We start from the raw sequence: 26,262 nt of genomic DNA, 5'->3' as shown, positions 1-26,262 counted from the left end.
TTGTCTTTTACAGACATGGAACAACATAATTGCTATACACTTCAAAGATGAGGATTGCACAAAAGAGTGGAGACAGACATTCACACAGGATTTTGAGGGCAAATACAAAACGGTTTGTAATGCACCTTTTGGCAATGGTTCCATATTTGTCTTTTGCCTGATGGTGATGGATGTGGGTACTTTTGGGTTTGTTTCTGTGGTATCAGGCATCTCCTGTGAATCAAATTGAATTCTACTGCAAAATGATAGAAGACCTGCGTGAATCCCATCCGCGTGTGGCTGCAAGTATTGAAAATTGTGCTCTTGAGGCTGTCCCACGTTTATGCCAGGTAGTAAACTCTTAGAGTAAGACAGTATGGGTCTTGCATTGACTTAAGGATGTTTGATGACCAGTGAGCTCTACTTCTCTCACACACAGAGCAAGTCTGAGGAAAGTTTCTTTGCGAATTTAAAGATCAATTGGAAATTTGATAAGCTCATATCAGCCATTATGGAGAAATCTTGGCCAAGGGATGACCAAGGAAATCCTCAGGAAGATGAAGAAGTGGTCCTGCAACACCTACTCTCATGGGGCGCGGCCAAAAACATTTTAAAACTCTACGGTATCTGGAAAAAAAATATTCATCACATTTCTTTCTGCATAGCAGTCAAAATCAATGTTTGTGCGAGTAAACTCTCCCTGTATTTTAGATGCAGATGAAAATGCAACCAGCAAACTCTCTGAGGATGCCATTGACAGAATCAAAAAAGCCATTGAAGCTTTCACAGCCATCAAACGCAAACTTGTCCATGGGGACATCAAAATCATCCTGCTAAATATCATTTTGCAGCAAAGTGATGCCTTCTTAGATCTACTGCAGATTGGTAATATAAAACAAAGAGCCAAAACACAGTTAGAAAGTGGAAATCACCTCATTAAATATTTATTGATAGAAATAGAAAGTTTGTGTTCTTATTATGTGTGTTCAATTCAATGTTCGCAGATTGCCTGTGTGAGAACACACACTACAAGGACAGGGCAAAAATGAAGAGACTGATTCAGTGCCGACGAAGCGAAGTGAATGCCGTGCATCATGAGAAGGAACTGATTGACGTCCTTGTAGCGATGAGCCGCAAACTTGAGGAATACATGGAAGGTATGTTGGGCAGGAGGAGAAATCTGCTTGGTTTGATTGCACAGCTGCAGAGACTACAATTCAATCTTGATTTGTTTTCCCCTGTAGTTGACGTTGACGACATGGAAGAACGGCAGCAGATCAACATTGAGGTTACCCCCCTTAATTTTTTCATGGAGGTTCATCCGTTTGACCTGATGGCTTCTGATATGGCTGGGATTGTCACCTACTTTAAGTTGGACAAAGACATCAGGAAAATGGCAGAGGTTCTGCACACCCTTCAGGACAGTCGTCTGTTCAAAGCGTGTTGGGAGAAAGAAGCCAAAGCCCTGGTTGATGAAGAAATGGATGAAGAACACATTATAGCAACACCTGAAATTATACATGATGACATTTTCACGGCTTCCTATGAGGAATATAAAACAATCTACACTTGTCTAAAGGACGGCCATATTACACTTGCTCAAGTTAATGAGTTTTTTGGCGATTACGAGGGCAAATATGAGGAACTGGAAGAGCAGCTCGATATAATGTGCCGAATTGAAAAAGGATCGGACACACACTGGATCCATCGAAGGGTTCAGCAGATTGAGCAGTATCATGAGCTTCACCTCGCTGTGGCTTCTGCCAGAATCATCATGACGGTCAAAGAGACACTTGGTCTTCAAGGGGACTTCACGGCTCTGGAGCCACTGATGGAAGCTGTAAGTGGGCACATTTTAACAAGTTTTGTTAGACCACAAGAATTTTAAATCATCAGGCATTCTAAGGAAATCCTCTTTTTGTTTGTTTCCAAAGTTTCCTTTTAATTTTCCCTTTGAAGTTACTTGGAATAGGGCTTCTAAGAACAATATATTTCAAACAGTTCAAACACGACCCACTTACGCATCTTTTGACTCTTCCTTCTCTACTTATCCCTACAGAGTCATGCTGACTTCCAGAAAGAGCAGCTTAATCGCATTGACAATGACTTGATACAGGCAAAGAAAGTTTTAGTTGACATCACTGAGCCGCGTAGACTGTGTCTTAATGAGCTTGGACTCTGGAGTAATTTTGTAAATTGGGTCAAAGATGCTCTTGAAGGTAAGAAAAGGCACTTTCTGTTCAGTCCATGACAGCAAATGAAACTAAAGTGAATGTAAATCCTCCACAGATATAAATGAGTTGAAGGTGTTTGTTGACCTGGCTACTATTTCTGCGGGCGAGAATGACATGGACATGGATCGAGTCGCTTGCTTTCACGATGCTGTCCTTGGCTACTCATCAATGCTCTATGAGCTTAAACCCACTTCCGGTTTTCACTTCTTTCATGAGCTGCTGAAGAAACTGTGGAAAGCTCTGGACAATGATTCCAACTTACCAGAAAAACTGGTAAGGACACATGGACACTAAATTGCTCCTATTTCAGAAATATGAGAAATATGTCATAAATCATTCTACCGGTGTAGCAACTCGAACAACAGAGAGAAAACCTCCAGCTTATTCTTCTTTCAGCGGGACAGTGCTCGGCATTTGGAGTGGCTGAAGAGTGTGAAAGACAGTCACGGTTCAGTGGAGCTGTCATCTCTTTCTTTGGCATCTGCCATCAATGAGAGAGGAATTTACCTGATCGAGGCACCATCTGAAAAAAGGGTAAATGACCAGGTCCAAGGTCATCTCTGAGGAAAACTAGTTCTCTCAGAAGGAAGATGATTGAGCTTGTATTTTTCTTTTTTCTTTTTTTTTGTAATACAGTTGAGTCTTGACAACGTATTGAAGCTGCAGATTCCAGAGGAGCATGATGACGGTCATCAGATGCGTAGCTATTCTCTGGAGGATCTGCGGGAGCTCCAGAACAAACTCATGCTCATGTCTGGAAAAGGGGATCAAGGCCAGAATGAAGTGGATCACTTTGCTGAGGTATATTAGAATGGTTTATTTCAGTTACTGAAATTATAGACAAATGTACTGATTTACTGACAGTTGTGTTTTTATTTTCCAGGTTTTTGACCATGTTCAAAGACTGTCAGAGGCCTTTATTTCTCTTTTTACCGCTGGAAACCCTCTTTTTACAAACTGGAATGTACAGATCAATTGCTGCTCAAACAGCAAGGAACAAAACATTGTTATGAGTTTCAACTTGGAAAATGTCAGCGATGTGGTTTTGGAAGGAAACATTGGGGAGCTACTTCTGCACCTTTGTAGGAAAATGGAAAAATGTTTTCAGTTTTGGATGGATTTTGTGGAGAAACAAAGATCCCAACACTATTATCTAAACTACTACACGGCTGAGCAGATGGTCTACCTGTGCACCCAGTTGACACAGCAAAATGCATCCAATGTGGACGAGCAAGTTCTCATGATGCTTTCCTTTGTAAAGCCAAACTGCACAGCTGCAGATTTAAGGCAGGCGAGACATCAGCTCCAATATGACATTCTCACCAAACCAGAGGAGCACAATGGGGACATTGAGTTTCAGACTTTTGTTGTGCTAGAAAGTGATTTAGAAGACCCAGACTCCAGTGAACTGAATCCACGAACCAGTAGCGTAGAGTCAGACAGCTCACAAAAATTTAATCTAATCTGGAATCGTTACATAAGAGACATGAAGAACTTTCTTCCATATATCCTTGATATAAAAAGCTTTGGAAGACTGTTGGAAATACTTGCCAACACAGACACAGACACAGACACAGACGAAGTAACTTCTGATCACGAAATGGAAAATCTCATTGGGAGGGAGCTGCCTGAAGGTCTTGCCCCTGGGACACCAAACCTCATTGTTTGCCCTCATGATGAGGTCTTGAAATCTTGCATCTCCATTTACATGAGGAGTGAGGATGAGTCACTTCCCACCTATGATGAAGTCCTCTTGTGCACCTCATCAACACCTTACGAACAGGTGGAGTTATTCCTCAGAAGGTGTCTCGGCACAGGCTACAGGGGACAGAAGATATACTCTCTGCTGTATGGAGATTTGCTCAGTTATGACGTGAGCTCGAAAGTTGAGAGCTTTTTTCAGCGAATGAAAATGCAGAGCAGGAAAGACTACAGGCTCGTAGTAATCTGCAGCTCAGAAAGAGAACATGCTTACCTTCCGTCAGCCTTCAGCCAATACAGGTTGCACATGGTTCCCCAGAGGTCATTGTCGGACATCCAGGGGTACCTCCACAAACACTTTGTTGCATCAGAAAATCAATGCAGTGCTGCCAGTGCATTCAAGGATCGACTGTGTGTTGTTTCCTCCACAAGGGCTGGTGTAGGTGTGTATAGATTTTCATTTGCAGTATTTTTATGTCTTGAGAATGTGCCTGCTTTTGGGGTACTTTACATTTTGTGAATTGTCATTTATATTACAGGCAAAACACTATATATCAAGAGGCTTTATGAGAAACTGAGAGGCTCAACGAAAAGGTCATCAGCGATTAACTGTATTCGCTTGATTGAACCTTCTGTTGATGAGAGTGCTATCCTTCAATCTCTGTTGAACACCCACAAGAATAAAGGACTTGTGATGTTCCATTTTGACATCACATCTTCGGTAATTATGAGTGTCAGCTTAAGGCATACCTTCATTTTTCATTGTGGAGACTGAATAAGAGATGCAGAGCCAGCTCACACGTTTAGTAAAATTACTTTTTTGATTTTACCTTAAAGGTGCAGAAAGGGATCAATGAATTTCTTTTCAAGCTGTTGATTCTGCGCTATCTGATGGACTCTGAAGGCAAGATGTGGAAGTGTAGTGACAAACAACTGTACCTCATTGAGATTTTAAGGCCAGCTATCATGTCGGTCAGAACTCCTTTGCAACAGGTAAGGTTTTGTAATTATTTTGCACAAACTCATGTCATTTGACATTTTGCTTTACATCACTGCTTATTCTCCCATTGGTGTTTTCTCCACAGGATCACGCCGTAAACAGCACATTTATTGACGTGTTTCCAAATATTTTTTGCCGGCCACCTAAAGAGGTGCTGATGCTGGAGAGTATGCAGGAGGATCCCACAATTGCAAGTGAAGACGACCCTCTCATGGACGATGAAGAATTCAGGAGTGAAGCATTTCAGCGACCCTACCAGTACCTCAAACGCTTTCATAACCGCAGTAATCTTGATGCCTTCAAATATCAGGGTGTTGAGGGATCCCATGTGGAATGTCTCCAGATGCTTCTGATGTACTGTGGAGTAACAGACCCATCCTGGGCAGAACTGAGAAACTTTTCCTGGTTTCTGAACTATCAGCTGCAGGACTGTGAGTCATCTGTTTTTTGTGATTCATATTTTACTGGAGGCACACTAGCTGGTTTTAAAACCTTTGTGGTGGACTTTATGATCCTGATGGCAAAAGACTTTGCCACTCCATCACTCAGTATCTCTGACCAGAGTCCTGGCAGGCTGCAGATGGATATGGTTGGTATCCGAGAAGAAGACCTGGCTCCCTTTCTACTGAGGAAGAGATGGGAAACCCAACCGCATCCATACATCTTCTTTAATGACGACCACGTGTCCATGACCTTTATTGGTTTTCATCTTCGGCCCAACTCACAGGGCTTTGTTGATGCAATTGAGCCATCCACCGGAGAAGTGATAAAGAAGAATGTGATGACAATGGCACTGTATAAAGACCTGAAGCTACAAAGAATCCCATTTAACATTGATTTTGATAGCCTTCCAAGAGGGGAGAAAATAAAGCAAATTTGCAACGTTCTTGGAATTCAGGGGTCTCTTGACCCTGATGAAACCTATGAACTCACCACTGACAACATACTTAAGATGCTTGCAATTCATATGCGATTTAGATGCGGCATTCCTGTTATTATCATGGGAGAGACAGGGTGTGGGAAGACGAGGCTCATCAAATTCCTCTGTGAGTTGCGAAGGAGTGGAGTGTCCACTGAGAATATGAAACTTGTTAAGGTGCATGGAGGGACAACTTCAGATATGATTTACACCAAAGTTAGAGAGGCCGAAGTAATGGCTTTAATTAACAAGCAAGACTATGACTTTGACTCTGTTCTCTTCTTTGATGAGGCCAACACTACTGAAGCCATCAGCAGCATCAAGGAGGTCCTCTGTGACAAGACAGTCAGAGGGGAAGCACTCAAACCAGACTCTGGTTTGCAGATTATTGCTGCTTGTAACCCCTACCGAAAACACACAGATAAAATGATTCAAAGGTTGGAGGCTGCTGGCCTTGGCTACAGAGTCCAAGCTGAAGAAACTGAGGAAAAGCTTGGGTCCATCCCCCTCCGCCAGTTAGTGTACAGAGTACAAGCATTGCCACCAAGCATGATCCCTCTGGTGTGGGACTTTGGGCAATTAAATGATCGGTCAGAATTTATTTACATCGAACAGATTGTGCAAAGAGTGGCTAGAAATAAAGCAGTCAGTACCAATTACATCACAGTGATCACAAAAGTCCTTTCAGCCTCACAGAAGTATATGCGAGAACGAAAGAATGAATGCAGCTTTGTTAGCCTGAGGGATGTGGAACGTTGCATGCAGTGTTTTGCTTGGTTCTATGATAACCATGCCAGGTTTTTTAGAGAGCTGAGGCAGTATGAAGGAAAACAAAATGCAGAGAATCAGGCAGGAAATCAGAGATGTAGAAATGAAAGAGATCCTGTAATGTGGTCTTTAATAATGGCCATAGGAGTGTGCTATCATGCCTGCCTAGAACACAAAGAAAACTACAGAAAGACAGTTAGCAAAGGCCTCCCTCAGTCATATACCAAAGCAGATATAAAGCAAGAAATCTCTCTAATGCAGGACCTACTTTTGAGTGATGTGCCCATGGGTGACACTATTGCAAAAAACTGTGCCCTCAAAGAGAATGTTTTCATGATGGTCCTCTGCATTGAACTAAGAATCCCACTTTTCTTAGTTGGGAAACCTGGAAGTTCAAAATCTCTGTCCAAAACTCTGGTAGCTGATGCAATGCAAGGCCAAGCCGCCCATTCAGCCCTTTTCAAAAAGCTCAAGCAGATTCATTTGGTTTCCTTCCAGTGTAGTCCTCACTCAACACCAGAAGGCATAATCAATACATTTAAACAATGTGGACGTTTCCAGGAGGGAAAGAACCTGGATGAGTACATATCAGTTGTGGTTCTTGATGAAATTGGTCTGGCTGAGGACTCCCCTAAGATGCCACTTAAAACCCTTCATCCACTACTGGAGGAAGGTTGCATTGATGATGACCCCCTGCCACACAAAAAGGTTGGCTTCATTGGCATTTCCAACTGGGCTTTGGATCCTGCAAAGATGAACAGAGGCATATTTGTCTCCCGTGGTGACCCTGATGAACGGGAACTCATTGAGAGCGCTAAAGGCATATGCAGATCTGATGCAGTGGTTTTAGAAAAGGTCAGGGATTTCTTTCAGCCCCTCGCGAAAGCCTACAAGGAGATCTGTGTTAAAGAAGGCAAAGGATTTTTTGGACTACGTGATTACTACAGTCTAATTAAGATGATTTTTGCAGTAGCCAAGATTTATCAACGAAAGCCCAGCCCAGCGGAAATAGTTAAAGCTGTCCTGAGAAATTTTTGTGGGAAGGATGATCTGGATACAGTTAGTGTCTTTGCCAATGCGCTAAAGATTACACCAAATCTAGAAAACCTCAATGCAGTTGAGTTTGTGAGAGAAAACATTAATGCAATTGGACAAGAAGAAGAATGTCGTTACCTGCTGGTGCTCACAAAAAACTATGCGGCCCTACAGATCCTGCAGCAAAGCTTCTTCTCTGAAAACGGTATGCCTGAGATAATATTTGGATCCAGTTTCCCCAAAGACCAGGAGTATACCCAAATCTGCCGGAACATCAACAGAGTCAAGATCTGTATGGAGACAGGTCGGACAGTTGTGCTACTCAACTTGCAGAATCTCTATGAAAGCCTCTACGATGCCCTCAACCAGTACTATGTCTTCCTGGGAGGGCAGAAGTATGTGGATCTTGGACTTGGAACCCATCGTGTGAAATGCAGGGTTCACAAAGATTTCCGGCTGATTGTGATTGAGGAAAAAGACGTGGTCTATAAGGAGTTCCCAATACCTCTTATCAACAGGCTGGAGAAACACTACCTGGACATCAACACAGTCCTAACAGCTGAACAGAAGAGGATGGTGGGTGAACTGGAGAAATGGGTCGCACTTTTTGTGTACTTCAAGAGTCCGGTTCCACGTGCAGCTCAGACGTACAATTACAAGCCAGCTGATGTTTTCATTGGCTACCACTCTGACACGTGCGCTTCTGTAATACTTCAAGTCATGGAAAAACAGAGAGATCATCAGGAGAATTCAGAATTTGAGGGAAAAGTGCTGGATGAGGCAAAACTCGCACTGCTCAGGTGTGCCACCCCAGACTCAATTGTCCGATTGCATTGCACACGTCTTCCAAAAGTGGAAAGTGACCATCTGGTGGAAGTCTATTATGAAAAGCAGAATTGCAGCTGTTTGGCTGACTTCATTCTTAATCAGACAAGACAGGAAGTGAATTGTTACTCAACTTTTACAGAGGTAAAATGATCAGACAATTGCAATTTATCATGCCATTTATTTTGTAGAGGAATTGCCTTCAGTGTCTGATTTTTTTTAAAACCACAGGTGACAACCTTCTCCAGACTTCTGACCGCATCTGAAATTGAACCACTAGAGAAAATGGTGCACAGTGTTGAGCTTCTCTCACTGCAGCAGTTTGACACTGAGCATTCCTTCCTAAAAAAGATCAGGTTTGTTGATGTTCATATGGAGCTGAACATTATTAAATCATTTGGGAACAGGCTTCAAACTGTTGAGTGCAATAAATTCAATCAATACAAGTATTTTGATTACTGCTCAGTTTAAAAATCTTTGCCTTCTGTTCTTTCAGGAATTTTCTCACAGTTGGAGATGGAAGCCCAGACATTGGAACCTGTGACAAGGTCCTTATCATCCAGAGTGATTTTGATAAGGCTTCACATAGTGCAAATCTCATTGCATCTGCCAAGTAAGTCATTTTCTCCATTGCGTTGTATATTTTTCGCTCTGTCATTTTCTTAAGTTGCTTTCTCATTTTTTTTTTCAGGTATTCATCCATAAACGAAATCAACAAGATAACCCTGCAAAACAATGAAATGAAGGTGTTTGTGTACTTCATCACACGATTGCCTAGAATGGAAGGAGGGACTTCCTATGTTGGTTTCCATGGGGGTAAGGTTCTTTCCCCTTTTGTTTTGCGATCCAACCATTTTGGGGAATAGTCCTCAAAGACATTTTTTTCTAAATCTACAGGCCCCTGGAGAGCGGCTCATATTGATGACCTCAGGCAATCAAAAGACATTGTTTCAGACATCAGTGTCCTGCAAAATATGACAATCAGCCAGATGTTTGAAACGAGGAACGCTCAGCAAGAAGGTATCTGGCTCATGATAATGATTGTGGCTTTTTACACACATACAATATTAAAATAGTAAAATATTGAATTACAAAATATTTCTCTGAAGCGATGGAGGTGGAGGACATATACAATGAAGAGGAAGAAAAAGAAGCAGAGGAAGAGGAGAATGTAAGTTTAGACAAGGCATATTGTAAACTGTTTTAACTACTGTCACACAAGAATAATGGACATTTTTTTCATTGTAACATTGGTTGCTGATATTTTTGCATTTTCTAATGCTGCAGGGCAGTCATCAAGTTGTGGACACCACTGCACTAATGCAGAGCTGTGTGCAGAGTGCAGTGGGAATGCTCAGGGACCAGGTGGACAGTGGTTTCCTCAGTACCCGCAGAGTTCAGATCCTGCTGACGCTGCTCACTGACCACGATGAGCTAAAAGGTACCAACAACCCAATTATTGCTTCTCTTTTTTGCAGCCTGCACATTGTTCATTTTGTAATCTTGAATGGTGCCAGGTGAATTTCTTCAGACTGTAAAGAGGCAGCTACACTTGTTGCTGTCAACTCAAGACGGCAGCTTTGACACTGTCAATAACTGGGTCATCAAAGAAGCATCAAACATTGATGCCTTGCAAGAAGGAGGGACATTCAGGTATTTTTTTTAACCCAAAGAAGACAATGTTTACATTAGAGTGCGTTTATTTGACACGTACTGGTCCTGGCAGGCACACCCTATGGAAGCGTGTTCAGGCGGTGGTAGTGCCATTCTTGGCACATCTGGTCTCAGTTATTGACCGGGACCAAAACTTGGACCTCCTGCTCGATGATAACTGTGGTCAGTCCGTCAAGAGGTTGTGGTTGGACATCTTTGGCAATGACAAGCTTTTGGAAGTTCTTCAACCAAGGGCAGACCACAAGTAAGTGACTGAAGTAGTGCAGTGTTCATAAATGTCAAAAAAAAAAAATAAATAAAAATGTGTGACTAATTGCTTAGTTTAGCATTTTCTTTTCAAATGTATTCTTCCTTTGTGTCTTCTTTCATATGAAAGCCATGACACCAAGACGATTCTCGTCCAAAACTACATTGTACAAAACAAGAACATGAGATGTTGCATGCCATTCAGTTGGAGGATCAAAAACTACTTGGAGGAACTCTGGGTTCATGCGCTTCATCAAGAAGGTAATGCCGTTCTCCAAGGTGCTCTACCTCAGAAGCACATTACTATGCATATAAATATTTTTTTTGCAAATCTAAAGAAACTATTGGATATTATCAATACATTACGGACAAACGCATCCACTGTTTTTTTTAGGCCGTTCCCCACAAGAGTTTGATGTCTTCTTTTGGAACACACCACTGGGACGTTACATCGCAAAAACAGATCTGGAGATACAGACAGAGTTTTTCCAGCGCTACCTTTGGGATTTCATTTGCATGACAATGAATGTTACCTGTCAGGAAGATATACAGGTAGATTTTTTTTTGTTTAATACATAAAGCTCTCTGACTTTGAGTTCTAATGATGAGTTGTCATGCACACACATTCTACTTGCTCTCCAGCTTCTCTGTAGTGCCTTGAGTTGTTGTGTTGGTGAGATGCGTGCGCAGCTCAATGCCATGGACACGGTGACCTCTCTTCCGTGGATCCATGCTGCCTATAGTGAGTTCAAGATCCGACTTCAGAACTTATCTAGAATGATCTCCATTGAGCCCAAAGTGGTCCAGCATCTCTCGGAGAATCATCATTCCAGAGTTGGGGATGAACTGGTAAGCGTCTAAAGAAAGTTTTCATTTTTAAATTACTCTTCTATATTTGGGGATTTTTTTTTACTTGGCAACATGAAATTACATTGACTTTAGAATAAATGTGCTTTTTGGTAAAACTGACTAGTATTTTAGTTGCCTTTCAAGTGCATGGGATAATCATGTTTGCTCTTTCTCCTAGGTGCTGGATGTGTATGCTGCTCATGCATGTGTGGAATTGCTGGAACCAACAAACCTAGACACAGATGTCCAAAGACAAACCTGGCTCTGGCTGGTCAAAAAACTCCATGTTCCCATTGAGTTGATCTGCTCAGAGGACAGTGTGAAACACTATGGGGAGAAGAGCAAGACGATTGTTCGCAGGGTCCAGTAAGTCCAGCTCAATGTATGATGTTTCTGATGCTTGTCTTTTAATACAGTGTTGATAATATTTATCAACTGTGTTTGAGTGCCAGTGGTTTGGCTATATCCTTTCTTAGATCCGGCTGGAATCGGATATCTGCACTCTCTTTGTTTGTCGAGAACATACTGTTGTGTATCGAGGAGGTTCGGGAGAATCTGGCACCTTTAGTTTTGGAGCATACAAGAAGACTTGCTAAGGTTGGTCTCTGCATTATGCAATTCCCTGCATTACTTTTTTAAAATAAGAAATGCGTTGGATAACTGTAAGAGCAACGCCTTACCACTTATATTAATTTGTTGTATTTATGTTCTTACTAAGATACTGGAGAAAAGCTCAGATCTAAAAAGTCAGGAGGCGTTTGAGGAGGTCATTACTTTGCTCAGATCTTGCAAAGATGGAGCTGTTGAACGTATTTTCAGGTAGATTGCTGGTTTTCTTTCTTGGCTCACCAGAGGCTTTCCACTACACTTTGCCCATCTGCAATATTCACCTTTTGTTATTGCTCTGTCCAGGTTTGGTATTAACCTTTGCCCAGTATGTATGGGTGACCCCCAAGATCCGGTCTGCTTGCCTTGTGGACACATCTTCTGTTTGGTCTGTATAAAAGAGTGTTTGTGCCCAGGCCAAATGTACTGTCCCCTGTGTATTCAGGAAGTTGATGAGAACTTCCCATTGAGTCCTTCCAATGAGTTAAGGTTGGTAAAAATGTATTAACAAATGTATTAAAGTGTCTCTTGCTATCTAAGACCCCGGGGGCAGGATTATTGTAAATCTGGACTTTCTGGTGTCATGCAGGATTTCTGTCAGCCAGCACTCTCAGTTCAGAAAGCGGTGCAATGCCTTCTTCATTGACCTGGTGTCCAGTATGTGCTTCAAGGACAACTCACCTCCCAGTTCGAATATTGTTCTCCATCTGCTGTCCTTTCTCATGGTGGAAGTCGAGAATGTTCTCATTTCCAAAGAAGGAAAAGGTTCCTACCCTGTTGAAAGTGATGTAAAGTTGCACAAATTCTTACAATCTGTTTGGGTTTTCATGTCTTGTGTTTTTGCCAGGTAAACAACAAACTCTGACAAAAATGCTGTCGCCTTTCGACGACTCTGTGGATAAAAATCCAGTGGTTCGCTCCGTGGTGCTCAAACTTCTTTTGAAGTACAGGTGAGATTATTTCTTCCCACGAGTCACAGGGAATAACTTCTGTGCCATATCTGTGTTCGTTCAACCCATCCTGTCTCTGCAGCTTTGACAAAATTAAGAACTACCTGCAGCAGCATCTGTTGTCAGTTGAGCAAAGCAACATCCTGGAGAAGACAGACAAAACTGAACTTTACTTACTTTACATCAACTGCCTGGAGGTACACATGAATTTTGTCTTTACTGGATACTTGACCTTTGCTCAGCAGCAGTTTATAAGTTTCAACGTCATACATTTGTTTTCTTTATTTCAAGGATTCCATGTATGAAAGGGTCCAGTTCAGGACCATTCCCGAACAGCAGGGTTTTCTGCAGGAAGAAACAGCCTTCTTGGTTGACTATGAACAGTCACAGTCTGCTGAAACAACTACTGTTGAGTACCTGCAGCAGGTGGCCAGAGTGAGAATGGATCTGGATTTGGCTGCCCGTCTTGTTGTAGAAAAACTGAATTGCACAGGTTTGGATTTTTGGACACATGCAGGGCAGCTTAACACAAAGTACACACACACTTACTGACTAAATCTGATGAAATTTCCCCTTTTTTTTTTTCTTCAATAAACCAAAAGCTCAAACGACAGAGAAAAATCCAACGGGAACCAACAACTTCCTGGACAGTGTTGTGAACTTGTGTCAGCGCACTAGGAATGACTGGTATCGAGTGTACTTGATCCGAAAGATCGGTCGTGACCATGGGGTGGAGTTTGTCCTGAAACATCTGAACGTGAAAGAAGTGCGCTGGTTGTTCCCTGAAGAAGTTCTCCTAAAGGTTGCGTTATTCACAGTGAGACTTTTACCTCTGACCATTTGCATTTGGAATATCTCAATATAATGTTTTGAGTTTCCATTTCATCCAGAGTGAAGAAGTTTCCCCTGTGGATCAGTACCTCGTGTGTGGGGAGCATTACAAGACTATCAGAGATGCTGTTGCAAAAGTAGTCCTGGAAGGCCAGGCAGGCGGACTGGATTCGACCTGTGAGGTAAATTCTTTTGGTTAGATTCACACCTGCTTTGTTTCATTACCCCCTGCTTTCTATCCCATTATTGAAGCAAGTTTTACATTATTACCTTGTTATTTGCATTAGAATCTGAGATTTTTCCACTGCGACATATACATTTGAAAATGTATCTTTTTGAACTTGATACTTATTCTTTGTGATAATGAAAACAACCTATTTGTGACTTGGCAGCAATACAGCATACATGCTTTAACACCATTAACACCACCGTGATTGTTATAGAAAGTGTCAGCTAACCTCACTGTCTGTTATTTTCTTGTGCTTCTTGTTCTCAGGGCTGTGGGTGTTCACCACAGCAGAAGACAGTTTATCTCCTGCTGGCGCTGCATAGAGAAGTCACCACTCTCTACAGAGACGCCAGCACTCGCTTCCATCCCAAGCCCGATGTACATACTCATAGTAGAACCTCATGAAATTGATCTGTTTGTAAAGTTTGTATAGATTTATTCATGAACCTTTCTTTTTGCAGCTGTTGGAAACCTTGAAAACGTTCATTCAGGCCTCTAAATTCCTGACCAACCCGCCGCTAAAGGCCTTCGCCCAGGCTCTGTTGACCAACGAACTTGGGCTGTTGGCTGCTCAACCTGGGGCTCCAGCTGCACAATGTGTGTTGGTGGACTTGACTATTCACCTAGAGGCTGTCCTGCTCTGTGGAGCCCAGGGCATCCTGGCTCCCCTGCAACACCTGGCAATGCAGCCTGGCAACATGCAAGTACGTATGTTTTCAGCAGTTGCTGAATGTCTCACAGCAAGGAGTTCGTTTTTCTTGAAGGTGAGCTCAACGTCATTTTGTCTCCAACGTGCAGATGGCCTTCTTGCCTACGATGGCAGATGACATGTTGGCAGTGGCTCAGCAAGCTCTTGGAAATTTGCGGTGGTACCGTAAGTCAAATAACAGAAGATTTTTAGACTCCAGATTATCACGTGTCATGCCCAGCACTTTTTAAGGCAACATTTGATTCTGCTCTTGCCCCAGGTTGTCCGAATGGACACCCCTGCACTGTTGGAGAAGTATTTAATATTACCTCTATTTAGACTTTTCAATACTCAAGACCTAATTTTATCTTTTCTATGCAGTATATATAATCTGTTTTTCCTTGCTGTAGTGTGGCCGGCCACTGGAAAAAAGCCGTTGCGTAGACTGTGATGCTGAGATTGGAGGATTAAATCACCAGCCTGTGGCAGGATTTCAGGCTGCTCACAACCAGTGAGTTAATAATTGGTGCAAAAATGCACTGTGGAGAAAAATATTCGAACAATGTTTGTGTTGTCTTTCAACAGAGGCGACCGCACACAGACAGGACACATCCTTGGAGACCCAAATCGCAGGGACAATGCAGACATGCGGGACACAAAGGGCATTTCCCCTGTTGCCTTCACCACAATGCGCATGTTGACTCACATGGCCATGCTGCTCGGTGCATGGCGCCACCCCCAGGTATTTCTGAGTGGTCAAAGCTACATGAGTAAACTGGTCACACAAGAAGAAATGTTTGAACATCCTATGCCTTTGCAATGCAACTGTTTGGGATATTTGCACTTATTTATTTATTTGTGTGTGTGTGTTTAGCATATTTCTGCCATTATCAAGCCACAAGTCCCTGACACTGCTGCATTCCTGGTTGCTCACCTGCGAAAGGACTTGGAACATCTCATCCGGTCCCTGGGAAAGGGAACAGATGACACAGTCAGTGCTGTTCACCTTCTTATCAGCAGTCTCTTGGGACCTGATCAGCAACAAAGATGTAAGGATATTGTCCTGCAGCCACGGTCACTTGCCTTTGATGGTGTCATACTTAATAAAAAAAAATAAGCTAAAAATAAAACAGAAACTGGTTGAAAGAGGAGGGGGTTTCCTCTAATGGTAGAAATGAATGGTATTTGTAGATTTTTTTCTTATCTCAGTGAACACAACGTGTATTTTGGGATGTTAATTTTACTGTAGTTTTAAGTTAAACTGTTAATTGCAACTTAATGCAACTATGAATTATGTGCAATGCCAATAGATTATGATTACTTGGCCAACTACAGAGGGATCTCTGGATTACCTTGTGCTTTTAATCACTGATCTTGTGTTGCAGGGCCTGATCAAAACAGCCATCTCCGCAACAAAGATGTTAGAAACCTGTGGGAAGTAGAAGTGAGCAACGGCATCATCACGCCAAAGCTTAAGGTGAAACACAAACATTTCACTCTGTCTCTTCTAATGAATGCAAAATATCCCCTCTCGTGTCAAAGTACAACATCCTGAGCTTCGTCGCTTTTCCCATCGCAGCACTTGGATCGACAGCTCAAGGAAATCAACACATTCATCCGGGCCGACTCTCGCATCTCCGCCAACCCCGTCATGAAGCTCTTGTTTGGGGACCCTCGTCTATTCTTGGCTTTGCTCCCACAGACATCTCTGATCCACAGTACGTCATTGTGGAGCTGCAGGGAGAAGGTTTCTCTGCTCAGCCTCACGCACTGTGTGGAGCAGAACGACGGAAGAGACAATCTGCCTGTGCTGTGGAGATTTCTGCATAAGGTAAAAAAAATAAAATCATTTGCAATATTATAAGCATGCCATGACTTAAAAATGTTGAAATACTTAATGCTAAACTAAGCTAATTTAGAATAGAAGGCCTTTATTAATCCCACAGTGGGGAAATTTGCATTATTACAGAAGCAACTGAAAAAAAGTTGCAGAAATATGGAAAATGATATAAATTAAAAGAAATAAGGCAATAAAAATAAAGAAAATATTTGTAGTGTATAAAAGAAAGAAAAAAAAAGAAACTTTTGTGCTATGTCTCTAACCCAGAACTAAAAACCTAATGGTAGAAACCATGAAACCATCTATAAGATAATTTATTTACAGTGCACTTTAGTAAATGTTACAAACTTCTGCAATCACTTGTAGATTATGTTCATACTAACATAATAACATTATTTACCAAGATGAACAAAGCTCCAACTGATTGGGTTGTGTGTGATTTTAGGAGGCTGAGCTACGGATGGTCAAACACCTTCCTGAAATCCTGATGCTCCAGAGGGATCTGGTTAAAACGTTCCAGAATGTCACTGAGATGCCCTGCAAAACAATTGATGACTTTCTCCGCACTCAGAAAGCAGGTACTGAAAGCACTCACCGACAGCATTTCACCCTTATGTCTCTCTCTCTCTGAAAGGGAGGTGATAAAACATGCAAGGAGACCATGGTGGAGGTCCCCTCCCACTGTGCATGTGTAATCCGGGCTGCGTTTTATTTGTGTAGAGTCGCTGAAGCACTGGTACAAGAAGCACATCAAGATGTTCCTGACAACCTGGAATCAGCTCAGAGTTTCTCTGGGTACTAACGGTAAACAGCTGTTTCCTCTGCTTGCTGTGACCCACTGTCAACCATCGCTGCTTTGATTTGACGCAACATGTTTTGACATTCAGGTGAGATTAAGATCCCGGCTGAGTACTGTCAAGAGGACCTGGACTTCAAGAGTGACTTCATGGTGCTCCTACCTCGCCGTCGAGGCCCGGGTTTGTGCTCCACGGCGCTTGTCAGCTACCTCATCGCTCTGCACAATGACCTGGTCTACTGTATGGACAAACACTCTGGAGAGGAGACCAGGTGGGGGCGCTCATGGCTTATTTTTTTTAACTGCAGACTTCTCCCCTGCCGCACACTACTGTCTATGGTAGCATTGGTTTTTGTGACATTTTTTATTTTTTTATCATGCTGAAAGCTATAATGTCCCTTAGTGCAGACAACTGCAAAACTGCACACATGCAAATCACTTTATTATAACGTTTGCAATAAATAATGTGTGTCTGTAGCCTGGCTCACCAGAAATTAGTCAATTACATCCTCACAAGTTTGCAAAACATATGTAATATGTTTGCTCCACACTGGTCCCAGTGTCATTAAAAAAAGCGTAATCAAAGCAACAACAAAAAAAGAAGAAACACTTAAACACATTTCAGGAAAAAAAACAAAACCTTTGTGATGTCACTAAGGGCATTGATGCATCTCCCAGGTCAATGATCACACTCCCAGACAGGTGTGGCTTCTGCCGTCTTGTAGCAGTGAGCTAAAACGCTGAAAAATTCTGTGTACGCAAACAACCTCAAAACAGTGCAAGTTTACCGTACTCACCTGGATTCTCCCCTCCTGCAGCTACAAAGTAAGTCCCTCGGATCTCACTGACCTGCACGTAATTCGTTACGAGCTGGAGAGAGACCTGATGCCCCTGATTCTGGCCAACACCCAGTACAGCATTGAGAAGGGCAAAGAGACTCTTCACGAGTATGACTTGCCCAAGATCCAGCAGCAGATCCTGGCCCGCTTCTTCCTGGGCAAACCTCTCATCACTCTGAATGTGAGAATGTTTTTTTTGTCCATCCTTTTGATAGATTTTACATTTGACACTGTTATAAATAACTGAAGTTTCTCATGGCCGTTGCTTTGCCACAGGGCATTCCAACACTCGTAAACAGACATGACCGAAACTATGAGATCATCCTGAGGGACATAAAAGCAAAAGTACCGCAAGTAAGTCGGGATCTGCAATGGCAATTAGATCCCTTGTCAGAGGGCCAGGTTATTTCTCACCAGTGAGCTTAACATGTTGACCTCATGTGCCAACAGGAGCCCCTCCAGACTCTCATCCTGTCTGACGTAGCTGGCGAGCTGCACTCATACAGTGAAGTGTGCGACGCCTTGTCCACGCTGGAAGTAGCCCTCGGTTTCCTGGCCATGACTGGGGGAGAGCCTCACATGCAGCTATCTTGCTACCTGGAGGAGGAGCTGCAGATGGGAAACCAGATGGCGCCGCACATCCTCAAGGTCAACCTATCAGAGAGAGAGAAAAAATTATTGTCTCTAAGCTTAATTAGATTTTATTACTCAATCTGCAAACGTGTGTCCTTGAGAGATTGTTGGATTTAAATGAACAAAGTTTTAGCGAGTGTTTATAAGCCCACGTGAGATATTTTCTTCCTGTTTTGCTTACAGACCCTCAGCACTTGCTGTCTAAAGCACTGTGTGGCTCTGTGGCAGCTGCTCATGTCCCTTAAATCAGAAAATATGCTGCGACTCAAGAGGGTAGGCATGGGACAAGGGTACTGGAAAAATAATGTTGAAAAAAAGTGTATTAATCCTGCTCCTTCTCCTCCTCCTCCTCCTACTACTACTACTACTAATAATAATAATTTATTGTCTGCCTTGCTCAGGATCCATTTGATGGAGTGTCAGATTTGTACAAAGTGGCCTTGGGTGAGGAGGAGCAAAGACTTCTGACTGGCTTCCTCTCTAAGAGCAGCGGCGATGGTTTCAAGCTGGAGATGCACGAGTTCCTGGTGCTTGTCCTTAAGAAGCATGATGCGCCTGACACCTTTAAACCAAACTGGGGGTAAAAGTTTAAATTCAGTAACTTAAAGTCACTTGCTTGTGAATTTGGTATAATCATATTTTGTAAAAAAAAAAAAAAAAATATCCACATCATGTGTGTTTTGTAAGTATTAATGATTATTTTGAATGTTTTTTTTGGTCCTTGTAGCCTTAAAGACACACTTGTGTCTTACATGGAGCGTAAAGACCTGGACATCCCTCTTGATGTGGACACTCTCTTCCCAGAGCAGATCCTGCTGTCCCACTATGTGGAAGCCTGGAAGTTGATTGCTGCCTTCAAACAGGAGCGTCACCGACATTAACGTGTTTTGTTGAAAAGTCAAAGATGAAAATAAGTCAAATCCTTCACAAGTTTACAATCATGGTTTTCTTAAATGATGTGTGAAAAAATGTGAAAAAAGTAGCAGAGCAAATAATGCCACTGAAGAGCAATTCTTCTTCACTCTTGACTTTTGTTGAAATTATCAGGGTATTTTTTGTCCCAACGTTATATGCTTTGTTGTGTATGGTTTAGCTCTGCCAATGTCACGTTAACTCCATTTTCCAGATGGACAGGTTAGAAAGATGTCCATATGATCCTCTGGTATGCTTCTGTGACGTTCTTTTTTTCTTTTCTTTTTATACTGTTTGTTTGACATGTTAAAAAAAAAGTTGCACGGACCATTTTGGGGTACTATAGTTGTCTTTAAAAACTCTGTAATATCTCAGATTAAAATGCCTTAACCTTAACTACAAATTATTACATTCTTTCCAACTATGCTTAGCACTATCCAGCAGACATATCAATATCAATGCAAGTTTAAATACTCTGAAAAATAAATCAATTCAATTCCAATATTCATGTTTTGATCACCATGCATTCTTTATCACCTGCTGTGTATTGTGTGTTCTTTTCAATCTTCATAAAGGAAAGCTTCACTTTTTCAGCGCAGGGTCACAGTAAAACGTTTTCTGCATTATGCCAATTTAACACACAACTTTCAAGCCTGATACCTCAAACATCTTCAAAACTGCATTAGATTCAATTATCAATGGGCTTCCTTTTAGTTCCCAGATAGCCATTACATCTGGCCCGGATCCGTTTTAAGGTCCTTGCCTCCGTTTCTAGCTCCGATATGTTTTCTGACTGTGGACCGGATCCGTGCCAGATAGAGGTTTCAGCTTCTAGAGTCAGTGTCGTTTTTATATCGTTTTACAGATCTGGCCCAGATCACTTTTCCAAGAGGTAACCTAAAGACATTTGGCTTGTCTGACACTTATTCGGTCCAGATCCGCAATACTGATCAGAGCCGACACTACTTGCGTGAGACGGAGCTGGGCCAGCTCCGTTCCAGTGTATGTTGGCTATCTGGGTTTGAACAGGACCCGGAAGTAACTGCAACACGCTGCCGTAACAGATCAAGAAGAACGACTCCCGGAAACAGAAAGCTAGCTAGCTACCGCTAACGAGGTTTGTGGGTTTGTGACGATGCCGCGGTTTTGAGTTGAATGACGTTTTTGTTACAACCGTTTCTTGACGCGTTGTCTTTGACAAGACTTAAATCATTAAACATCGCAGGTCTTAATGGCAGTTTAAAGATGCAAAGCCGGCTATTTAGGCGTTCGCTAATAAATGATAAAGATAATTTATTACTAGATACTTTTTTTTTCTAAAACTGGACTGACCGGAGGTTCAATATAATTTACCGTGGGCTGTCTGTGGCTTTGGTCCGCTGTTCGTATGAGTCAGAGCGGCCGCCCTATTCATCCGGACTGAGAACTAACTGGTAACTACCATGGATATAATTATAAGAACTGGATACCATACTGGAAATATGGCGGTGCGCCACTTTTTCTCGGTGGCCACTAGAGATACTGCAGACAAAAAAAAAATAATAATAATAATAAAAAAAATTGAATGGGCCCAAAAAGCATTTTCCCCATAGACCTTTGAAACAGCTGACAGGACGACTGGGACCTGAAACATGATTCACAGCAAATCTTTCTATTGTAGATTTTTCAGTTACGGTCTTTTAGTCGATAAACGATAAAGGCCAGAAAATCACCAGAAAATAGTTTGTTCCCAGCATGATGTCACAACGTCTTATGTGCTGTGTCTCAGCTCGTTTTGATTGGCTGCGTCCTGACGTGTCTGGAAGTGACCTTCTCCAGGGTCGTTTTGATTGGCCAAATAGATCATGTGAGTTGCAGAGACCTGACAGCATATATATACACACGATAGGAAGTGACACCACTGTACATGCTCTATAGGTCCATAGTTGCATGGGCCCCATGGGAAAGTGCAAAACTGCTCACCAGTAAATGTGAATGTTATACATGTCCATGATGCTGGTGATTAGTCAAACTTCCAGTCATTAAAGTTTTCTAAATGTTATATTATTAATACATTTTGTTATATATTTTTTTTACGTTTCTTTAGGATTGACAAGCAGAGCACAAATTGATGGAGACCGCACAGGAAGACGAGAAGGAGGAGGAGGGAAAATGTCCCAACAAATGTCTGAACCAACCAAGTGCAGCAACCTCAAGTAAGTTCACATATTTAATTTATAATAAGCTTTTCATGCATTACCAATACTTCTCAAAGTGCTTCACAGAAAAATAAAAACAGAAATTCAACACGTAATAAAAAATACCCCCCCTCCGCCCAACGTACACCCAAACCCATGCATCCTTCACACACCTACGCATTGTCAATGTAACGCAAAAGTGTTTCAAAGTGAAATAAAAACACAAATGCAACCTATAATAAAAACCTACCTACCTTTGTTACATTTTTAAGATGAGGAATGAAACTGAGCTCAGAGTCAATACAATGCATCAATGCATCATTACTTTATTACTTTATGGCCCGGCATCCCCCAACACACGCCGGTCACTCCAACAAATGAAGATTTTCTTTTTTTTTTTTTACCAAATGACAAACAAAACAAGGCAAACAGTACCTGTGGTTTCTGATAGGATAGAATAAAGCTTGTCATCGAAAGTAGAACTGCAACTATACTGAACGTACTGCGCCACTTTGTGGGCTATAAGCAAATCCCACTTACTGGGATATCTCCAAAAAAATGAGGCAGCAAACGCTTCTTGTGATGAAGTGCACAGGAAATGGCTGCCTGCCTAAGGTTACGTGACTCTGTGACCCTCTGTTGGTGGGGGCTCAATGTGTTTCTGATCAGGCCGATGGAAATGATAAGGACAAGACAGCCTCCTTAATTCAATTTCCTCCTTACCAAAGCAGTGTTTAGCATAACAATGACAAATGGAAGCCTGCGCCTGTGAGAGCGAGGCCAGCGCGACCACCCTCTGGGCGTCAGCAGACAGATGATATCCACAGTAGCGGCCGTGCGCCTCAAGATGGTTGCAGTTCCATTTTTTTCCTCTTTATCATCATCATTTGGAACCGTTTAGCGGTTGATGCCATAAGGGATTCCTGCAGGCAAAGGTGATGGTGATGTGTACGGGAGAAACGTCCGCTCTGCTCATTAGCGAGCTCAAAATGGGACAGGGTACATGGGTGTTCGCATACACGTCCACCACAAATGGGTCACGCGGCAGATTTGATTTGCGCAACAACAAAAAAAAAAAAACAACCTTGCTCCTGCAGAACAGGCCTCATTGAGCAAGCTCAATCATTTCTCTTCCACTTCTCTGGGCTTTAACAGTCGCCGTGCAGATGGCACAAGCGGCGGGATGCGAAAGGGGCCAAATTCTTTTACCCGCTCCCTGTTTGTTTCTCCTCTTTGTCTCTTGATGAGGAGGAATTGGGGGCAAAATGACTGTGCATTGTGACTCGCCGCTGAATGATATTCCTGAGGGATGGACTAGAGGCTGCAAGCGCGACTGTATGACTGCTGCCGAGGCCGGATAACGATGGGCAGGATTTACCGCTTGCATATGCACATTTGCACATCCACTGTGTGTGAAGCACGTGTGATCTAACAAAGCCCTGGCAGTGCTGAAACTTTCAGAAAAATAATTGATGATACGTGTCATTTACATGATGTGGTCATGTGCCCTCGAGACTACATTACTTTTCCAGCGTGTGAGCCTTTGAACTGTTTGGGAGCTTCAAACTTAACCTTTTGTGAAATTGCCACAGATAGCTATTAGCCATGCATCAGATGCCTTTGCTAAGACTGTAATGACTGTGGTGTGAAATCAGCACCCCTGAAATGCCCCAGTTGACCTCAAGAGAGGGTGCCAGTGGGCTACTGTACATGCTGCGCGGCATTACATATGCTTTACTGGCAGCCTGGGAAAAACTTTTCTTTAAATTAGCATGCCAGGGTGCGGCTTGCACTGCCTCATTATCAAATTAGTGCATTTTAATCACGACGTCATCTGAAATGCACGCGGCCGGTGGGTCACCGTGGGGTAAGAGCGGACATTGACGTGTCCGGAGCCGCGGACTGGCCAGGCCTGCCGGGCAGAGCTGTGGCGAAGCAGGGGGGAGAAGAGAGAGAGGGAGAGAGGGAGAGAGAGAGAGAGAGCTCAGAGCGGCACATCTGCAAATTATATTAGCTAATTGTGTGCACGTCTCTGTGCACTCAACACTGGGCTTGTCCTCCGAAGCACAAGGAAGAAATTAAGAGCACGGCTGCCGTGTTGTTCTATTAAATACGCCGAGAGAAAATACAATTACTGCTTAAGTGGGAACATACCACATGGGATTATAGGAGGCGCTGCATTTCAAGCCTTCAGAGTGAGTTAAATTATTTGCCATGCGCATGGGACAGGTTTCCCAGCAAGGCTCCTTTTTAAGAGCTGCGCGCTCACAGACAATGAAAAAACGTATTAAAAAACCCAAAATGTTCGTTGCTGTTTTACCTCAACTCGCTTTTAAATCCAAAATAAGATCGCAGCGGGAAAATGAACTTTCTCTCTTTCACTGTAAGACTTTCATTTACATCATTGCCCTTCACCCCCACCCCCCACCACACACACACACACACACACACACACCCGTCCCGTTTGGGTGGAGTCTGCTGAAGAACTTAACTCTTAACAGCAGAAGGTTCATTACTGCAGCTTGAATTTCGATACCGACTGCAAGAGGCAGACGGCTCGGCCCCTGCTTTCCATAACAATGGAGGCACTTATTGAATCATATTGTTACGGTAAGATGAGAGCGTCGCGGCCAGAAATATGTCTTGGCTCCCACAGATTTGGAGCATTTGATGAAGTAAGCGAGGGCAAGGCAAGGTCACGGATGGGGTCAGACACCGAGTTCAGACCCTTGTGCGCCAGAATTGTTTTCTTTGTGCACTTCATTTGCAGGTGATTTTTTCTTTTCTTTTCTGAAACATATTTTGGACAGGGGTAGATTTCAGAAAGGGGCCCTGCAGAGGAGTGTGGCAGATGTCTGACAAATCAAAATGCTCGGAGTCAAAACCTTACAATGTAGCCACCAGTTTCTCTTCCCACATCCGTTTCTTCCTTGATAATAGCAGAAATGCAACAGAGACATTGGCTTTAACCAAGATAATGCGTGCCAAGGCTCTGGCACATGTAGCAGGAAAAAAATAAATACCTTGCAGCTGCAACTGTCTCGCTTGCTTCGCTGCACACTTTCAGGTTTTACGAGGAAATGACCCTACGCAGTTATGTTACAGCGTCAGAATTTTGATGGCGCAAGGTTCAGAATTTCACACAGACGAAAGCAGAAAAGCTTCCTTCTAGAAATGGAGAGAGAACAGCAGCTGCCCGGCCGGCAGCAGAGAGCGTTATATAATGCAATTAAATAGTCTCCTCTTCCTGCTTTCTTTGTGCCCTCATCTGCTCCCTGGTTCGCTTCCTCTCATCCTTTTCCCCTCCCTCTTGTATCTCGCTCCATTCACTCTCGTCTCCCCGATGCACTCTGTTATCTGACGGCCTTTTGGCTGTGAATGGATAATGGCTGCGCGCTGGGGTTTTGTTTACCACGGGATACCAGGAGGATTAGAGCAATTACCACTGGTGCCACTGCTGTAACAGGCCCGGGAAGCCGTCCACAAGTGTATGAGGGCGCTGACAGTTCCCCTCTGTGAGGTAAGAGGGAGAGTCTGGCTGCTCGTCTTCTCTTCCACCCGGTGGTGAGAGACTTGGGGAAAAGAAAAAGACGTGGGAGAACGTGGCTGTGCTGACTAAAAGCAACATCCCAGTGCTCAATATTTGTTTTAGACACTGCTGAATTGGGCATAAGTGGTGGAAATGACGTCACCCTCTACCTTGACCTTTGACCCTGCTATCCCCCAGGGCTGGTGGCGCCCCGTGGAGGTACATGGTCTCTCCCCTGCGGTCGGGGACGACGGAGGTGTTCAGTTTCTCAGCATTCTTGGCTCCCCCAGCACAAATACACAACACCCTCTCCGGTTGCACTTGATAATATTTACCCTCAATTCTAACTCCTCAAATATAGATCCTAGAGCTGAGGACAGTGGCAGCAGACAAGAGCTTGCGGGCCCTTCCCGGGTCCCACCTCCTTGGCAAATCGTGTTCTTTTCTGCCGGCGTGGCAAAATAAGCAGCGTGGCCATTAAGAGCTGCGATGCAGTGGAGAAACACTTGGCTGTATATTTGTCCTTGAGATGAGTGCAGTGTGTCGTGAAAGTGAAACGTGAGACCCGGCCAGAGTACACACTGCGGCGCTCGCTGCATTTAAAATAAATGGATCCAGCGTCTCGCCGGTCGTGGCGTCGGACGTGATGTCGGAGATAAAGGGTGTTAGTAGCTGCGGTCATAATACTGTAAGGATGCACCCGAAAACCAGAGGGCTCCCGTAAGTTGTAAAGTGCTCGTTGACAGTGAGGAGAGGTTGAATCCCTTCTTCGTCGGAAACAAAGCTGGTTGGAAATATGTGATGTATAGAAAATATAGACACACGTACGGCACCACGAGGCCAAAGGTTTTTGTGCGAGGCCCCATTTTGTGTTTAGAAATGAGAGATTGAATTCTGAATATAAAGGCTTATGTCATTTTCCTGACAGCAGTCATGTATCTGTTCTGTTGAATAAGCTTTTCATGCATTAAGAGTATTGAACCCCCAATAAATTATTGGACA

At 43.1% G+C, this 26,262-nt stretch overlaps 1 protein-coding gene and 1 long non-coding RNA gene across 8 annotated transcripts in view; both read left to right on the top strand.

The window, feature by feature from the left end:
- LOC142886984 (E3 ubiquitin-protein ligase rnf213-alpha-like) overlaps positions 1–20,058 on the top strand; it is a 28,462-nt gene extending 8,404 nt beyond the window's left edge. The window contains exons 17-69 of the mRNA XM_076024281.1: positions 14–112; positions 207–329; positions 419–602; positions 691–864; positions 984–1,136; positions 1,224–1,819; positions 2,039–2,198; positions 2,269–2,486; positions 2,610–2,747; positions 2,850–3,014; positions 3,097–4,357; positions 4,454–4,635; positions 4,752–4,907; positions 5,000–8,605; positions 8,693–8,817; positions 8,958–9,074; positions 9,153–9,277; positions 9,359–9,481; positions 9,571–9,632; positions 9,749–9,902; positions 9,979–10,114; positions 10,188–10,379; positions 10,512–10,642; positions 10,776–10,933; positions 11,024–11,230; positions 11,409–11,596; positions 11,707–11,827; positions 11,949–12,049; positions 12,143–12,325; positions 12,426–12,601; positions 12,684–12,786; positions 12,869–12,983; positions 13,078–13,279; positions 13,389–13,588; positions 13,677–13,799; positions 14,114–14,224; positions 14,308–14,550; positions 14,645–14,720; positions 14,815–14,849; positions 14,945–15,045; positions 15,120–15,276; positions 15,409–15,583; positions 15,920–16,011; positions 16,114–16,365; positions 16,820–16,952; positions 17,095–17,178; positions 17,262–17,442; positions 17,989–18,190; positions 18,286–18,363; positions 18,460–18,657; positions 18,826–18,915; positions 19,044–19,222; positions 19,370–20,058. Coding sequence (XP_075880396.1) covers positions 14–112; positions 207–329; positions 419–602; positions 691–864; positions 984–1,136; positions 1,224–1,819; positions 2,039–2,198; positions 2,269–2,486; positions 2,610–2,747; positions 2,850–3,014; positions 3,097–4,357; positions 4,454–4,635; positions 4,752–4,907; positions 5,000–8,605; positions 8,693–8,817; positions 8,958–9,074; positions 9,153–9,277; positions 9,359–9,481; positions 9,571–9,632; positions 9,749–9,902; positions 9,979–10,114; positions 10,188–10,379; positions 10,512–10,642; positions 10,776–10,933; positions 11,024–11,230; positions 11,409–11,596; positions 11,707–11,827; positions 11,949–12,049; positions 12,143–12,325; positions 12,426–12,601; positions 12,684–12,786; positions 12,869–12,983; positions 13,078–13,279; positions 13,389–13,588; positions 13,677–13,799; positions 14,114–14,224; positions 14,308–14,550; positions 14,645–14,720; positions 14,815–14,849; positions 14,945–15,045; positions 15,120–15,276; positions 15,409–15,583; positions 15,920–16,011; positions 16,114–16,365; positions 16,820–16,952; positions 17,095–17,178; positions 17,262–17,442; positions 17,989–18,190; positions 18,286–18,363; positions 18,460–18,657; positions 18,826–18,915; positions 19,044–19,222; positions 19,370–19,523 — 12,798 coding nt within the window. The 3' untranslated portion in view covers positions 19,524–20,058. The remainder of the gene's footprint in view (positions 1–13; positions 113–206; positions 330–418; positions 603–690; positions 865–983; positions 1,137–1,223; positions 1,820–2,038; positions 2,199–2,268; positions 2,487–2,609; positions 2,748–2,849; positions 3,015–3,096; positions 4,358–4,453; positions 4,636–4,751; positions 4,908–4,999; positions 8,606–8,692; positions 8,818–8,957; positions 9,075–9,152; positions 9,278–9,358; positions 9,482–9,570; positions 9,633–9,748; positions 9,903–9,978; positions 10,115–10,187; positions 10,380–10,511; positions 10,643–10,775; positions 10,934–11,023; positions 11,231–11,408; positions 11,597–11,706; positions 11,828–11,948; positions 12,050–12,142; positions 12,326–12,425; positions 12,602–12,683; positions 12,787–12,868; positions 12,984–13,077; positions 13,280–13,388; positions 13,589–13,676; positions 13,800–14,113; positions 14,225–14,307; positions 14,551–14,644; positions 14,721–14,814; positions 14,850–14,944; positions 15,046–15,119; positions 15,277–15,408; positions 15,584–15,919; positions 16,012–16,113; positions 16,366–16,819; positions 16,953–17,094; positions 17,179–17,261; positions 17,443–17,988; positions 18,191–18,285; positions 18,364–18,459; positions 18,658–18,825; positions 18,916–19,043; positions 19,223–19,369) is intronic.
- A 522-nt stretch (positions 20,059–20,580) lies between these two features.
- The window catches only part of LOC142886982 (uncharacterized), a 36,059-nt gene continuing 30,377 nt past the window's right edge, over positions 20,581–26,262 (top strand). For 5 of the 7 annotated variants that reach the window (XR_012926475.1, XR_012926473.1, XR_012926474.1 and 2 more), the window contains exons 1-2: positions 21,277–21,400; positions 21,641–21,749. This is a non-coding gene — a long non-coding RNA (uncharacterized LOC142886982). The other 2 variants (XR_012926472.1, XR_012926471.1) reach the window with 2 other exon arrangements.

Source organism: Nelusetta ayraudi, unplaced genomic scaffold (assembly GCF_046127955.1).
Source record: "Nelusetta ayraudi isolate G7.1 ecotype Tasmania unplaced genomic scaffold, CSIRO-AGI_Nayr_v1 ptg000016l, whole genome shotgun sequence".
Classification (NCBI taxonomy): domain Eukaryota; kingdom Metazoa; phylum Chordata; class Actinopteri; order Tetraodontiformes; family Monacanthidae; genus Nelusetta; species Nelusetta ayraudi.
Note: the sequence above shows the minus strand (reverse complement) of the source record. Positions and strands in the feature narration are given on the sequence as shown.